General features: G+C 47.1%; 1 protein-coding gene across 3 annotated transcripts in view; it reads right to left on the bottom strand.

The window, feature by feature from the left end:
• The window catches only part of EML3 (EMAP like 3), a 192,620-nt gene that overhangs the window by 18,277 nt on the left and 156,775 nt on the right, over window positions 1-17,568 (bottom strand). For 2 of the 3 annotated variants that reach the window (XM_029614868.1, XM_029614869.1), the window contains exons 12-15: window positions 17,371-17,466; window positions 14,462-14,596; window positions 3,917-4,055; window positions 3,208-3,359 (exon numbers count right to left, since the gene is read on the bottom strand). In XM_029614868.1, the coding sequence (XP_029470728.1) occupies window positions 3,208-3,359; window positions 3,917-4,055; window positions 14,462-14,596; window positions 17,371-17,466 (522 nt within the window). The remainder of the gene's footprint in view (window positions 1-3,207; window positions 3,360-3,916; window positions 4,056-14,461; window positions 14,597-17,370; window positions 17,467-17,568) is intronic. The other variant, XM_029614870.1, reaches the window with a different exon arrangement.

Below are 17,568 nucleotides of genomic sequence, written 5' to 3'. Positions count from 1 at the left end.
AGCTGCCGTCCCTGTCTCCTTCCCCCACCACGGTCAAGCGCCTTGGGGAAAGTTCAGCGTCCTCAGCGAGTCCTCCTCACATTGTGCTCTCTGTTTCCATGCTACTAATGCTGGTAACAAAGCAATGAGTATTCCCAATTGATTAATTGCAGGAACTTATCCAAAATGTTTTTAGACCCAGCTACATTAACTGCCTTAACCACATCCTCTGGCAATGAATTCCAGAGCTTAAGTGTGTTGAGTGAAAAAGTATTCTCTCTGATTTGTTTTAAATGTGCTATTTGCTAACTTTTTGGAGTGCCCCCTAGTCTTTGTATGAAGGATTGATGAAGATCATTTAGGCCTTTCATAAATCTGGCAGCTGTACTGTTGGGAGACCCCCAAAATGGATTCCAAGATAGTATATTCTTTTTTGAGTTTGGTAGCTGTACAAGAGGCTCTGAATGGGGAAGCTGGATAGTGGATTGGAACCTGGCAGAACTGAGCCAAAATATCTCCAAAATAAACTTCATCTTTCCTAAATAACTAAGAAGTTGATATATTCTAGACCATGGGTGAGCAGAGCTGCAGTCCCTGTTCCTTTCATGCAGGTAGGATGGGTCCCCTACACATCCACTTATATCTCTTATAGAGATATTTCCTGGATTCCCAGTCTGGCTCTTGAACCAGTTGCAAGAACTGACCTTGCCAGCGATAGACACACACGTGCTCAGTCACAAACAGATTTCTAGATTTCAGAAACGTCATTGGCACATACACACAAAAACCACATACTCCTTCTCAGACCCAAAGACCCACCCACACACATACACTCTCACAGACAAAGTGTATTTGGGTATGTGTCTCTCGCTCTCTCTGACACAGACACACACACACTCTGACATGTTACTGTTGTGCTGCTGCTTATGTGCGCACACAGTGAGTGCCTCGAGTTCAAGCACTGCTGCATCATGGTGTAAAGTTCTTGCTTGCTGCCAGCCCTGCCCCATTCTGCAACAGACCCTCCCTTTCCCAATCCCATTCTCTAGGAGACTCGCTGGTTCCAGGGCCAACTGCTTCTCTCAGAGCTCAGTGCAGTCACCTCAGACAGAAGCCTCCCCAACACTGCACAGTCTCATAAGCAGAACACAGACCCTCACCAAATGCAGAAGGGGGAAAAATGTCTGCACCAAGACTTTTGCTTTAGGCAGTGCTCCTTCAATTTATTATTGCTTCCTCTTCGCTGCCCCAGAAGGTGAAAGGGAACTCAAATATCTTAGGGACGGTAACTCTTAAGCAGGCACGCGTGCATGTTCATCGGCCCGCGCCCAGGGACGCACGCGGCCATTTTATAACACGTGCACACGTGTGTGCAATTTCAAGTGGACGCGCGTCTATGCGCGCAAATCCCGCGTCTACTGCGTACGTGGGGGGGGGGGGGGGATTTTGAAAGACACGCGCGCCAGCGCCATTGCCAGTTTTACCAGTTCTTTTCCAGTTCGCCGAGGTAAGGGATAGGACCTTCCAACCCTCCCCTGGTTTAATAGCCTCCCTACTCCCCCGTCAGCCCTGAGCCTTAAAACCCCGCCAATCTATTTGCCTTTATTTTATAACTTGCGCGTCATCCCTAGCAGAAGTAAAGGTACGCGGCAGGGGACCCTGGCGCGTGCTTGTGCTCGTAAGTATTTTATGCACAGATTTCAATGTGAAATCCAGGAACGCCCATGCCCTGCCCAGACCAGTGCCCACTAGAGATGTGAATCGGAACCGGAATCGGTTCGGATTCCGGTTCCGATTCACATCGTGCACCGGCCCCTAAATGCTTTCGGATCTCTTGTATACCAGAGTTCCGTCAGGTTGGGCCAGCTGTTGAGAACGCACCTTCCCGTGTTTCTCCAAGGCATGCTACTTTACAGCAAGGGATGTCTAGTAGCCCTTGGCAGGAGGACCTCCTTAGACTTCAAAGGAAACCAACCAATAGACCTCAACAATAAAGCTTCACCCTGAAAGGGCAGAAGTATGAATAATGCGGTTTTGTTTATCGGCTACGCCTGAGCCGATAAACAAAAAACCCACCCCAACCCTTTAAAACTAATCCCTTAGCTTCCCCCACCTTCCCAACCCCCCCAAAAAACTTTTTACAGATACCTGGTGGTCCAGTAGGGGTCCCGGGTGCGATCTCCCGCTCCCAGGCCGTCGGTTGCCACTAATCAAAATGGCGCTGGTGGCCTTTGCCCTTACCATGTGACAGGGTATCCGTGCCATTGGCCGGCCCCTGTCACATGGGGGGAGCACTGGATGGCCGGCGCCATCTTTAAAAAGGGTCGGGGTGGGTTTAGGGGCTAGTTTTGTGTGCCGTTTTTCCCGCCCTCCCCCAAAACGATAAGAGAACCCCCACGAACAATATCGTGGGGTTTTCCTATCGTTTTGGGGGAGCCCCCGATTTCTGACGATTTTGAAAATATCATACGATATTTTCAATCGTCCGAAGCCCGATTCACATCCCTAGTGCCCACGACCTGGTCCTTTCATGGAACTTTTCATTTGCGCACGTGGTGGCAAGTACGCGTGTACTCGGGCGGCTTTTAAAACCCGCTCGCCGCGCACCAGCCCGACCTGTGCCCATATCTCCCGGTTCTGACGTGCGCTGGGGCTTTTAAAATTCACCTGAAAGTGTGTGCACCTTCTGAATTTCAAGGCCCCCGGGAGACATTTGGGCGCAGGCAGCACAGTTAGGGACATCGGGCGCCGGCGGCAAACAACGAAGGCAGTGATCGCGCAGACCCGCCAGAGACGATTTGTAGGAACCTTCGGGGACATCTTTTGAAGCTCGTTTATTGTCTGCCGTCGCAAAGATAGCTGAAGCTTAAGTCAAATTCAATGTTTGTAACTTCTAGAGAAAAAAAAATTCTGTTTTGGATGAGACTTGGGGAAAAAAAAAAGAAAAACCAGCAAAGAAAGAAATAATAAACAATAACCACAAGCAAACCATTTCATGCATAGCTTAGGAGGGAGAGAGCAAAAACGCATCCTTTTGCACAAGTGGAAGAAAAAAGGCTTAAGGAGGAGACTTGCATGGCGGCGCCTGTGTGGGAACCCCCTGTGCATGCTCGGAAAAACCTTCTCAGTTTTTCTGAGCTCGGAGAGAAACTTTTCTTTTCTCGGTGCCATTGGATGATTTATCCGGCTTGGCCAGAGGAAACAGAACCTTCGAGTCGGGGGTCTCACCTCGGTCTCTTGCTCTACAGCCAGGGAGGGACTCCACTGGATGATCCTGCGGTCCTTCCCACCCCCGCTCAGCACCGATCCGCAGCGCAGCAGGCACAGCGAGAAAACGCTGCCTTCGTGAGCCTTCGACTGCCTCACGATCTGGAAGGTCTCTGAAAGAAGAACACGGGAACATCCATCTCCAAATTCTACGGTCTCTGAGGTGGTATCGCACGTAGGCACTGTATTGGTTTTTACTGTATCGGCACGGGACACTGTTGCCGTGCGCATTTTTTTTTCAAAAGTTAAAAATAAATGAGGTGTACGAAAAAAGTATGGAGAGATTACCGTGGGATACCCCTTTCACTGTTCATTTCTTATTAGCCCTTTTATTCTAATAAAGATGATGCTAGAAAAAAAAATATTTCTCACGTTTCTTTCCTGGCATTGGGTTACATTCCATCATGCTGGGCGTTCAGCTTCCTTTCAGTTTCTGTGCTTCATCTATGATAACATCAGTCCCAGAACACCCTAGGGCACGGGTGGCCAACCTCGGTCCTCGAGAGCCACAAACAGGCCAGGTTTTCAGGATATCCACGATGAATATGCCTAAGATAGCTTTGTATCTCTCGAGGACCGGAGTCGGCCACCCCTGCTCTAGGACACACAAGGCACAGTCACTGTCCCATCCCACTCAGAATCCTTTGGGGACAAGATTGGTCTCTCGTACCTTTTGCACCTTTCCCCAGGGTCCTTATATCGGCCGCTGTTTTGCCCCACGTCAGGATGTTCCCCTCAGAGTCCCCAGTCAGTACGTCCCCACTGGCATTGAACACGAAGCACTGAATGAATTTGGGTTTCTTATACTTCTGAAAAAAATTAGAAAGGACAAAATATTTAAGCACAAGAGCTTATGAAAACTCTGCTCTTTGGTCAGTGTGCTGGAGCTCCCTTACTCTGAGGTGGTCCTGCTCTTTTACCATGTGCTGGTTCCGTCACCCTGTTCAGTTGCACTAGGCCCTTACCATGAAGACATGTGCTACAGCTTCCTTAGGTTTCCCTGCTCATTGGTCAGTGTGCTGGGTCTCCCTTACTCTGAGGTGGTCCTGCTCTTTTACCATGTGCTGGTTCCGTCACCCTGTTCAGTTGCACTAGGCCCTTACCATGAAGACATGTGCTACAGCTTCCTTAGGATGTCCTGCTCTTTGGTCAGTGTGCTGGGTCTCCCTTACCCTGAATATACCTTGCTTTTTGGTCAGTGTGCTGGGTCTCCCCTATGCTGGAGGAGTCCCTTGATTTTGGGGGTCCTTTCAAGGACATGAGAATCAGGCCTTAATTACTGTGTTTCCTAAAAAGGCAAAGGTTTTGGCGAAACCTGAGAGTTACAGGCCTATTTCTCTTATCAATCTTGACATGAAATTTTAGCTTCAGTGTTGGCCAATCATTTGAGCTTGGACGGTTCCTGGCGCTGTTTCCTTTGGTCAAGTAGGATTTGTTGAGAACGGGCATGGGGTGACCAATATATGGAAGCTCATTCATGCAATTTGGGAGGGACGACGTGACAACAGCAAAGGCATCATTGCAGGTTTAGATGCAGAAGGCATTATAGCTTCAATAATGCTTTTTGTCATGACTTTCCCTTATGTATACTCAGATTTGGTTGATCATCAATGGACAAATCTCCTCTCCATTTGGGTTTTCTGGTAGCACCAGATAAGCTTGTCCTTTGTCTCCTCTATTATATGTTTTCACTACTGAACCTCTTGCTATTAAATTTAAATCTTTTGTGGGGTTTAGCAGTTTGCAGTTAGAAACCCAGGAACAGAAGATATGCTTATTCTCCGATGATATTTTGATTTTTATTGCAAATCCTCTGGATTTACTTGGTTCCATTTCAGCCCTCATTACTCAATGTGGCGAATTTTCAGGCTTAAAAGGAATTTTGCTAAATCTGAAGCCCTCCGCTCCAGGTTTGGATGGAACTGCCTCTCTCGTTGTTTGTTAGAGCAGCCTTATTCAAAGATATGTGCTTTTATCTAAACTTTTACTTCCTTTGTTGTCTCACTTTGCAAGATGAGAGAAGGTTGGTTTCTTTATTATCTAGAGTTTTGTGGATGTCAAAAGGCAGAAGGATTAGTCATTACACTTTAATGAAAGACAGAGCACATGGAGGGACTGAATATGTTTGATTTCAGTTTTTATAATGCTGCTTGTCAGCTTCTTTTTGGGCAGGAATGGTTGGGAGGTACTTATCAGTATTGTGTTCCTGGATTGATTGACCACACTTTCTCTCCTTTTTCTCCTTGGGGTACAGTCCATCAATGCTCCGATACTATACTTCCTGAAATAATAGTTTACTCCCTTTTTTGCTGCACTGTGTCAAACTTGGCGACTTTTAGTTAAATGATGGGGTGGGTCCTGGACGGTTTTTAGTTTTCTGCCCTTGACAGACATTCCTAATTTTTTACCACGGTTGCATAGTGAGATAAGAACATAAGAACATGCCATACTGGGTCAGACCAAGGGTCCATCAAGCCCAGCATCCTGTTTCCAACAGTGGCCAATCCAGGCCATAAGAACCTGGCAAGTACCCAAACACTAAGGGGTAGATTTTCAAACACGGCGCGTTCGTGTACTTTTGCTGGCGCATCAGGCGCAAGCAAAAGTACGCGGGATTTTAGTAGATATGCGCGTAGTCGCGCGTATCCGCTAAAATCCTGGATCGGCGCGCGCAAGGCTATCGATTACGTATAGCCGGCGCGCGCCGAGCCGCGCAGCCTACCCCCGTTCCCTCCGAGGCCGCTCCGAAATCGGAGCGGCCTCGGAGGGAACTTTCTTTTGCCCTCCCCTCCCCTCCCCTTCCCCTCCCTTCCCCTACCTAACCCACCCGCCTGGCCCTGTCTAAACCCCCCCCCCTTACCTTTGTCGGGGGATTTACGCCTCCCGGAGGGAGACGTAAATCCCCGAGCGCCAGCGGGCCGCTAGCGCGCTGGGATGCAACCTGGCGGCGGGTCCGGAGGGTGTGGCCACGCCCCCGGGCCGTAGCCACGCCCCCGGGCCCGCCCCCGGAACGCTCCCGACACGCCCCGAAAACGCCGCGCGGTTCGGGTCCGCCCCCGACACGCCCCCCTCAGAAAACCCCGGGACTTACGCGAGTCCCGGGGCTCTGCGCGCGCCGGTAGGCCTATGTAAAATAGGCTCACCGGCGTGCAGGGCCCTGCTCGCCTAAATCCGCCCGGATTTGGGCGGATTTAGGCGAGCAGGGCTCTTAAAATCCGCCCCTAAGTCTATTCCCATGTTACCGTTGCTAGTAATAGCAGTGGCTATTTTCTAAGTCAACTTAATTAACAGCAGGTAATGGACTTATCCAATCCTTTTTTAAACACAGCTATACTAACTGCACTAACCACATCCTCTGGCATCAAATTCCAGAGTTTAATTGTGCGTTGAGTGAAAAAGAATTTTCTCCGATTAGTTTTAAATGTTCCACATGCTAACTTCATGGAGTGCCCCCTAGTCCTTCTATTATCTGAAAGAGTAAATAACTGATTCACATCTACCCGTTCTAGACCTCTCATGATTTTAAACACCTCTATCATATCCCCCCTCAGCCGTCTCTTCTCCAAGCTGAAAAGTCCTAACCTCTTTAGTCTTTCCTCATAGGGGAGCTGTTCCATTCCCCTTATCATTTTGGTAGCACTTCTCTATACCTTCTCCATCTCAGTGGTAACTTTCAATCTGGCGCCCAGGCGCACATGTGCACGTGTTTGGCCCGCACCCAGGGCCATGGCTATTTTATAAAATAGCCTGGCCATGCCCACGTGTGCTCAGTTTTAAGTGGGCACGTGCCTGTTTGTTCAAAAGCCGCTTCTACCACATAAGGAGGGAATTTTAAAAGGGCCTCACACCGATGCCATTGCCACTGAAACCAGTTTGTTCCCAGTTAAGGGACAGGTCTTCCAAACCCCCCCTAGTTTAATAGGCGTTCCCCCTCCCCCCCCGTTAGCCTTGACCTTTAAATCCCCGCTGATCTGCCTAGATTTTTTTGTTTTATCACTTCCATGTCATCCATAGCAGAAGTAAAGTTACGCAGCAGGGGTCCCCGGGGCAGGCAAATTTCAGGTTAAAATCTAGGCACTCCCATGCCCCATCCACACCCCTTTTTAAAATCTTTTATTTGCGCATGCAGCATTTACGGGCGTTTCTGGACGGCTTTTAAAATCCATTCGGCACACACAAGCCCAACATATTCGTGCATCTCCTGATTTCTGCGGGAGTCGGGCTTTTAAACTTCACCTTTAAGGTTTTTGTAGAGTAGTTTCAGAAAGGGATTGTTGGGAGCGTGGACCCTTAGACTGAGGGGGAGTTGGCGCAACCAGCAGGGAGGAGCCCTGCAGATCCCCCCCAGCCCCGTCAGCAGGAAGAGAGGACTGGAGCGGAGGCCCAGCTGGAGCTTCACCAATACCAGCCCTCATTCCCTTAGGTTGAGCCCTCAGGTGCCGGGGCCAGCTGGACTTAGGAGCAGGCATCCAGGTAGATGAAGATCCGACGAGATGCAGGTGCGAGGCCAGTCCAGGAAAAGCACATGGAGTAAGGTTCGGGCAGAGGTCTAGGCAGGCAGCAATCAGGTGGAGTCAATATTCAGGCAGCGGTAAGGGCAGGTGGCAAACAAGTGGAGCCAGGAAGCAAGCCGGGGTCAAGCCAGTGGATCAATCTGAGAAGAGGCCAGGAGCCAGTTCGAGGAATCCAATCCAAGGAGCGAGGACGAGGGAGACGGAGAAGACAAGACGCCGAAGATGGGTGAAGGAAGGACCAACCAGGAAGCCAGGAACCAACACAGGAAGACACACAGGAGCGAGGAACAGGAACACGGGCCATGCACTTCTCTCACGAGTTGACCTATTGCCAAGGCACTGGATAGTCAGCAGGGCCTGCTTATATCTGGGCCAGGGCGTGATTCATCAGCGAGTGCCTGCAGGATCTTTCCGCCACTGTCCCTTTAAAGAATCCGATGGTCGACTCGCCTGCACCCCAGGAAGGCCCTGGACGAGCATTGTCAGAAGGAGGGTGGCTCTCCTGGCGCCGCTGAGGAGGGGATGCACCTGCGTCGATCAGCACGACCCGGGCAGAAGCCCAGCCAAGCTGCGTGCTGGGAGGTCGGGCCCCAGCGCTGAAGCCACAGCTAAGTGTGGCAGACGGCCGCAACGAGTAGAGGAGGGCCTATGGACTGTCAAACGTAACAGGGATCAAGCCAATTGCATCTTTTTCCTGTGTAGCTCAAAATACTGTTTTCTTTTGAACAGTTGAAAGATAGATATGATCTTCCTAATCAGCATTTTCACATGTATTTACAAGCCAGATTAATAAAACATAATTATAGGCTCTTTAGAATCTGAGATCTTGTGTTTAGGAAGTTATAAAAACAAAATTGCCTATTGGTTTAAACTATGTTTGATCAAATTAGATGTAAAAGTTATGATAAGGTTAACTAATAATGGAATATGGAGACGGGGACATCTTTGACAACTGATGATTTTATGTCTTTATTTCAAAAGTGTGCAAAAGGTTTTGGTTGATTCCAGATGACAAGAAATGCAGTTCAAGATCTTACACTGGGTATATTATGCTACTTCTAATGGTTTTCATATTGCTTTATTGGGCTCAAACTTGTGTGGGAAATGTAAAATGGCTGTATGCCCGCTACCCCATAATTTTATCCTATGCCATTGCTTGTTTGATATGATGTTTTTGACTCTTTTTACGAACCACATTATTCATACTTCTGCCCTTTCAGGGTGAAGCTTTATTGTTGAGGTCTATGGGTTGGTTTCTTTTGACGTCTAAGGAGGTCCTCCTGCCAAGGTCTACTAGACATCCCTTGCTGTAAAGTAGCATGCCTTGGAGAAACACGGGAAGGTGCATTCTCAACAGCTGGCCCAACCTGACGGAACTCTGGTATACAAGAGATCCGAAAGCATTTAGGGGCCGGTGCACTAAAATTTGCGGAACGCGGGTGCAAGGGTGACGCCATGTAATAAACAAGTTACAGGGTCGTGCTAGCAAGGAGGCACTAGGGTCGCTAGTGCGACCTTAACGCCTGCTTGCTAACGCGACCCCCGTGGTAGCCAGCGGTCTGCTGGTTATGAACACCGATGCCGATAAACTCGGCGTCGGTTTTCATTACTGCAGCCGGCCGGTTCTGAAAACGCCGAGCACATCGCCATCGGTCTTCAAAGCGGCCGGCAGAGTTTTTTTTTTCTTTTTTTTTTTAACTTTAAAAAAAGTACAGAAAAGCAGGGTTTTTTTCTGCTTTTCTGTACTCAGCTATTAACGCCTGCTCTAAGCAGGCGTTAATATCTGAGTGATAAATGTGTGTCTGAGACGCACATTTATCCTTTTGCATTCGGAGTGAATGAATAATAGCCTCATTAACATGCATTTGCACGTGATGAGCGTTAACTCATTCACTCCGTGTTGGACGCGCGTTAAATAGGCGCCAATCCTCCTATTGCATCAGGGGCTGGATTAGCGCCTATTTAACCCGCGTCCGACAGCAAGGAGAAGCAGAAGACAGGAAACAAGTAACAGATGATGGCGGAACCCAACAGGAACTGAAGGCAGGAGTAGCCAAGGCAAGGCCTGAGAAGCAGGCCCTGCCTTAAATACCTGCAGGTTTAGGAGGAGGAGTCCGGGCCCCTCCCGCGTGCGCGCCTGGGAAGCCGGGGGTCAGGAGGAAGGCCAGAGCACCGGCGTGCAGTCCTGCACGCGGCGGCGGCATGGCGGTCTGGAGGGAGGGCTGAGTGCACTGCATTGCATCGGCTCCTTGAGAAAGAACTCAAGAGACATCTATTTAAATAGGAATTTGGCTCTCAGTCTTAAATGCATTCTCTGTATATTGCCAGCTTGGTTTGTTCTTTTTATACACGTGATATGTGTTGTTAATGTAACTTAGAGTTTATTTTATTAATTTATCTATTTATTTAAAGGATTTATATCTTGCACCTTCCAAGGTTCGGGGCGGATTACATCAGCAAACATACATTATCAAAGGCATAAAGCGTAATAAAACCATCAGTTGAAAAACATAATTAAAACAGAATAAAGGTCATAAAATAAACATAGTTAAAATAACATAAAGAGCAAGCACTATTTCACTAGTTTTATTTTATTTGACTAATATTATTTTATGTATGTTACCTATCTACCCTGCCCCAAATTATGGAGGCGTGAGTAATAAATATTTTAAAATAACTAATGAAAATAAAAGGATTTACATGCTTAAAACTTGGTTTTACATGTGCTTTATACGTGTAAATGTGCTTTTGAAAATTGCTACCTCCTAAGGGTTTTCAAAACTTTGCCTCTGTAGTTATTTTGATGGCTATATTTTGTATTTGACATTTTGGGTGATGAAAGCCCTCCCCCTACAGGGGTAGGATACCAGCTCATGATAGAAAGGATGCAGGTGGAAAGATTGGATGCGATATTTATGCAGAAACAAAATGCTAAGTATTATCAGATTGCTTGTACAAGGTTTTACAAAATCTTGCCAGCATCTTTCAAAGAAACGCTGAAGCAGTCTTGATATTCTACTGTTTGGAATTAGTCTTTTGTAGGGATGTGCAGAGCAAAATTTTATGTTCATATTTTTTATGTCCGAAAGGGGGTCCCACTTGCGGCCAATATGGACATAAAAAAAATCCAATGAGTTGGGTATATGTACATATGTGCAAAAAAAAAAATTAAACCCCCTCACCCTCCTTAATCCCCCCCCCAGACTTACCACAACTCCCTGGTGATCGAGCGAGGAGTGAGGACGTCATTTCTGCAATCCTTGGCGAGAAGCATGTGACGTCGGTGGCACGTCGAGTGACGCGGCGTCACGTGATTCCCGGCTCGTTCGCGCCGGACGGCTCGTTCGGCCCAAAAAGAACTTTTGGCCAGCTTGGGGGGGCCTCCTGACCCCCTCAAGCTGGCCAGCTTGAGGGGGTCAGGAGGCCCCCCAAGCTGGCCAAAAGTTCTTTTTGGGCCGAACGAGCCGTCCGGCGCGAACGAGCCGGGAATCACGTGACGCCGCGTCACTCGACGTGCTGCCGACGTCACATGCTTCTCGCCAAGGATTGCAGAAATGGCGTCCTCACTCCTCGCTCCATCACCAGGGAGTTGTGGTAAGTCGGGGGGGGGGGGGGATTAAGGAGGGTGAGGGGGTTTATATTTTTATTTTGGCTCAACAATCGCGATTTCCCACATATCGAACATATCTATGTTCGATATGTGGGAAATCCGATCGTTTATGTCGAATCAATTTTTTAAGTAAAAAAAAAATATGAGTTGCGTTTTACTAATGCGGTCAATCCGAATGCACACCCCTAGTCTTTTGTATTACTTCAACGTGTTGTGTGAATGGAAGTGTTGTCTTGTGTTTATGTGGCTGATATGGCAGCATTTCTATTTATGAGAAAATAAGATGCTCCAAGAATCTTTATTTATTTAAAAAAAAAATTTGGTAAGGTGCATTATTTCAAGTTCAAAGCGGCTTCTAATGAAACATCCAAAATAAAAGTTAACACACAAACGATACAATACAAATTTTCCCAGCGAGTATCACAAATGGCAAGTTTCCTTTGGGAAACTTATCGGAACAGGCCACATCTGCAAATAGTTCTGTAAGAATATTACAGGAAATGAAAGCTTGTTTAAATAAGTATGTTTGTAATGGCTTTTTCAATATTTTACTGCAAAACATTTTGCTTAACATCAGAGGCAACAAGTTCCAGAGCAGGGCAGCTGCAACTGAAAACAACCAGGCTCTTGATTCTGCAAGTCTAGTTTATGATTCAGAGCAGCTAAGAGGCATTGACCTTCTGATCGCAAACTCTAGACAGGATGGTAAATTTTAGGCAAAAAGTTTATAAGTGGCAGTGAGTTGTCACTTAGGGGCAGATTTTAAAATGTACGCCCGATTTTATAACATGCGAGCTCAGCCGCGCGCATGTTAGAAAATCAGGGCTCGGCGCACGCAAGGGGGTGCACACTAGTGCACCCCCTTGCGTGCGCCGAGCTTTCGGGGAGACCGGCTGGCTTTTCCGTTCCCTTCCCCACCTTCTCCTCCCTTCCCCTACCTGTCCCGCCGCCCCAGCCCAAAACCCCCCCCCCCCCCCCGTTCCTTTATCTCACAAGTTACGCCTGCCAACTGCCGGCGCGCGATCCCCCGGCATAGCGGCCGTGTGGAGGCCTCTGGCCACGCCCCCGGACTACCCCTCCCTGCTCATGCCCCGCCCCACCCCTTTTTTGCCAGCCCCGGGACTTACACACGTCCCAGGGCTTTAAGTGCGCCACCGGGCCTTTTGAAAATAGGCCCGGTGCACATAACCCCCCCCCCCACACACACGTGTGTAAATCCTTGAAAATCTGCCCCTTAATGCGTTGGGAATCAGGGTGAGGATTTTATATGATATACGAAATTAAACAGGTAACCAGTGTTAGGAATTTATTATTTGGAAAATATGGTCATGGCAGAATTTTGAATATCCTGTTAATGCTTTCAGTGTACACTGTGGTAATCCTAGGAATAGCGAGTTAGAATAATCGCTGCTTGGCATTATATACCGCATCTGGAATACTGTGTACAATTCTGGTCACCACATCTCAAAAAAGATATAATTGCGATGAAGGTACAGAGAAGGGCAACCAAAATGATAAAGGGAATGGAACAACTCCCCTATGAGGAAAGGCTGAAGAGGTTAGGGCTGTTCAGCTTGGAGAAGAGACGGCTGAGGGGGGATATGATAGAGGTGTTTAAAATCATGAGAGGTCTAGAACGGGTAGATGTGAATCGGTTATTTACTCTTTTGAATATTGGAAGGACTAGGGGGCATTCCATGAAACGTATAGAAACATAGAAACATAGAAATGACGGCAGAAGAAGACCAAACGGCCCATCCAGTCTGCCCAGCAAGCTTCACACATTTTTTTCTCATTCTTATCTGTTTCTCTTAGAACCAAAGAGCTATTTCCCTTCCACCCCCACCATTAATGTAGAGAGCAGTGATGGAGCTGCATCCAAGTGAAATATCTAGCTTGATTAGTTAGGGGTAGTAGGGGAAGTAACCGCCGCAATAAGCAAGCTACACCCATGCTTATTTGTTTTACCCAGACTATGTTATTCAGCCCTTATTGGTTGTTTTTTGAAGTTAGCAAGTAGCACATTTAAGACTACCGGTAATTGGAGAAAATTCTTTTTCACTCAACGCACAATAAAGCTCTGGAATTTGTTGCCAGAGGATGTGGTTAGTGCAGTTAGTGTAGCTGGGTTCAAAAAAGGTTTGGATAAGTCCTTGGAGGAGAAGTCCATTAACGGCTATTAATTAAATTTACTTAGGGAATAGACACTGCTATTAATTGCATCAATAGCATGGGATCTTCTTAGTGTTTGGGTACTTGCCAGGTTCTTGTGGCCTGGTTTGGCCTCTGTTGGAAACAGGATGCTGGGCTTGATGGACCCTTGGCCTGACCCAGCATGGCAATTTCTTAGGTTCTTATGAGTGCATGGAGTACAGTACGAAAATTATCGAGGTCAACATATGGTTTCAACCTTCTTAGCATCTGAAGCTTCCAAAAAGATTTTGCATCGGCGATTTAACATGCGCTTCAAACAAAAGATTAGGATCTGGATTCTTGGCTTGATGACTGATAGAAAAATGTCATACCCTTGAAGTGAAAAAAAAAACGAATAGAAATGGCATTTTGGGTTTTCTGCTCAGATAAATAATTTCGGCAGAAGAGGAAATTCAAGATCATGACATGAAGTGGCTGTGAGGAAGATGAAGAAGGAACATGAGACGGTTTTTCTTTACTCAGAGGGTGCTTAATAATTGTGATGGAATTTAAAATGCTTGGGACCGGCCCAGAGCACAGTGGTAACGGGCTGATGGGGGGTGATGAGTAGAACCCATGAAAGGAAAGGACGTATTTTGGACAGCAGTGGCGGGCGATGGTAGAAGCAGGAGTGAGAGGCTGGGGGAGGCAGATGGGGGAGGGAACTGATGTTGATTTAGGCAACGAAAATTTATGTATACATTTACTCAAGTGGTGGAAAAACCAGAGAGAAAAAGTCTCAATCTGGGCAGACTGGATGGTCCGTTTGGTCTTTAGCGGTCGTCACTTACTACATTACTGTGCTCTTATGTCATGCAAAGATGCCCTGCTCTTTGATCATCAGTGTGCTGGTGTTCCCTCACCCTGAGGGCACCCTGCTCTTCGCTGGCCTCCTTACCCCAAAGATGCCCTGCTTTTTGGTCAGCGTGCCGCCTTGCCAGGTCCAGAAGTAGATGTGGGATTTCCCGCTGGTGATGATGTTGCTGCTGTCCGTCGGATTGAACTCCACGGTGAGGACGGACTCGTTCGTACTCTGCGGGCAGAGAAAAAGAGAGAGGGCAGGAAAATACACTTCTGTCTTCTCCTTTGGAACAAAGCACACTTGGGTAGATTTTATAAATCTAAGCGCGCGCGTATCTTATAAAATCCGGGGTCGGCGCGCGCAAAGGGGTGCACATTTGTGCAACTTGCGCGCGCCGAGCCTGGCGCGCGCTGCCCGTTCCCTCCAAGGCCGCTCCGAAATCGGCCTTGGAGCGGCCTCGTAGGGAATTTTCCTTCTACCTCCCCGCACCTTCTCCTCCCTTCCCCTACCTAACCCACCCCCCCGGCCCTATGTAACCCTTCCCCCTACCTTTGTTGCTAAAGTTACGCCAGCCGGAGGCAGGTGTAACTCTGTGCGCGCCAGCAGGCTGCTGGCGCGCCATCACCCGACCCAGGGGCTGGCCCAGAAGCCTCGATCACACCCCTGGGCCAGCACCACGCCCCTGACATGCCCCCGGATCACCCCGGAAATTGCACCACCCACCCGACACGCCCCCGACACACGTCCTGGGGCTTGCATGCACCGCCGAGCCTGTGCAAAATAGGCTCGCGCGCGCAGGGGTTTTTTAAAAGGGTTACGCGCGTACCTTATGCGCGTAACCCTTTTAAAATCCAGCCCTTTATGTCCTCTTTCCACTACATCCAACAGCAGCCTGGAATGACCGGTGCCTCTTTTCAACTGTGTGCTACTTATTCTGAGTATATGTGTTGTGTGCAACTGAGTGTATGTTTATTAGAGTGCATAGCTATATACAGATGCGAAAGTACATGTGCACGTGTGACTGTATGAGCATGTGTGATAGTGACTGGCTATAGTGCATGTTAGTATATGCATGAATGCCCAGGTATATGTGAGTGAGTGAAACTGTGTGTATGCTTATATAGTTTGCGACTGTGTGTGCCATTGAGGCAGTTATATTTCAGATGTTTGTTCTATGCTTTGAAAAGCTTCACTGGAGGCAGGAAACATGCACTAAGGCTTCACAGAGGTATAACCTAGCTCTGACTTTCCTGTGCTGCCCGCATCTCGTCAGCAGATGGTAGCAGAAAGCACAGTCAAACACAACTGTGCCAGTGCAGATCAATCCTGCTGTGCATAAGGTGTATTCCAGAATCAATAAGGCACAAACCAAAAAAAGGTAGAAAACTGTGATTCCAACAGCTTAATTACCCTACCCATGAAGGAATCATTAAATGCATTAATTATTTTACAAATATCTTTTAATTCATAATTGCAAAACTTTTTAAATATTCCATGATACAAAGCAATCAAGATACAATAAAAACACATACAATAGGTATATTGACAATATTAATCACACATATGTACTCATATGTTACCCTAAAGGACAAAGTTACCTACATTTAATTCACATTCAAACACTGTATCACTGCAAAATCAGTGGTGCAATGTTATATTCATCTGATACACATCTACCTAGAGAACCTTTCATATAGAAAGTGATCATAGATTTTAATACGATTATTACCAACAGCTCTCATACAAGTTTCCTTTCAGTTTTGAAATGGATACACTTCACTAATTGACCTAGCACGTTGAGACTAAGTAACCTTTTTTTATCAGTTGATATTCTCAGATATGTGTCTACTAATTGTAAATAACATTGCACCACTGAGTTTGCAGTGATACAATGTTTGAATGTGAATTAAATGTAGGTAACTTTGTCCGTTAGGGTAACGTATTAGTTAGTTAGAAGTTCTTTGTGAATGAGTATTGTTTTCATGAGTACATATGTGTGATTAATATTGTCATTATACCTATTGTATGTATTTTCATTGTATCTTGATTGCTTTGTATCGTGGAATATTTTAAAAGTTTTGCAATTATGAATTAAAAGATATTTGCAAAATAATTCATGCATGCAATGATTCCTTCATGTTTAGGGTATTCCAGTGTCAAGACACACATCCCTTCCTCCAACATACATACACAGTGCTTGGACTAAGGGAGATCTGCGGGTGACAGGTCAGCCTCAGGGACGCCTGCTGGTGAAGACCAGACAGGGCCAGACCTGCCGGTGAAGGGCTGGCCTTGTGGATACATGCTTGGGAAGATGCCTGCACGCAAAGCGCCAGACTCGGGGACACCTGTAGTCAAAGGGCCTGACTCCATACACCTGCAGGCGTTCCAACTCTGGGTCGCAACAGGACTCCTAGTTTCACAATTCTGAGTGCAGGAGAAGGTCAGGGACCGCACAGCCAAATGCAAAGCACCTCTGGCACATGACTTCATTTTTACCAAATATTTATCCATCGTCATGGTTACTGTGCCAGACACTTCAGAAACCCTAAGGCTGCAGCTATCGAATTCCACTTGTGTAGGTCTGCTGACAGGAACCCTTCTGTAAACTTTTCCCCTCAAGCATTGTGCATCTTTGGCACTCACACACTGCTCCCTCCTTTCCCCTCAAGCACTCAGCCTCTTACTGCTGCCTCTCTCAGTCCTCCTTCCCCTTCACATCTTCCTACAATTACCCATAACAGCACCACAGAGATGTTAAAACCCAGTGGCTGCTGCTGGGCATCTTATTTCATTGCAGCTTTAAACTTGACTATGTGACATAAAAATGCTGTAAGAATTCGGTTGGCACAGAAATATACAGAACAGTGCCAAAATCTGTAACAGAGCTTTTCAAATACAAAAGAGACACAAAGCCCAGAATATACTTGGCTAATGATTCCTGAACTTGAACTTGGCAGTTTTATCTTGAAGAATGCTGAGTACCTCATTTAACAAAGTTTTACCTTAATCTCAGCCTGTTTGCTACCCTTGGCGCAATCCCAGACAGATAACATGTGTTCATTGGAGTCATCCACAACACACAGGTAGGCCCCATAATCCTAGGATGAAATAAAGGCAGGATAGAACAATGAGCCAAGAGCAGAGCTAGAAATTCTCTGTAAAGCAACCACAGATCCAACACAACCACTTGTCCAATACCA

This window comes from Rhinatrema bivittatum, chromosome 8 (genome assembly GCF_901001135.1).
Source record: "Rhinatrema bivittatum chromosome 8, aRhiBiv1.1, whole genome shotgun sequence".
Classification (NCBI taxonomy): Eukaryota; Metazoa; Chordata; class Amphibia; order Gymnophiona; family Rhinatrematidae; genus Rhinatrema; species Rhinatrema bivittatum.
Note: the sequence above shows the minus strand (reverse complement) of the source record. Positions and strands in the feature narration are given on the sequence as shown.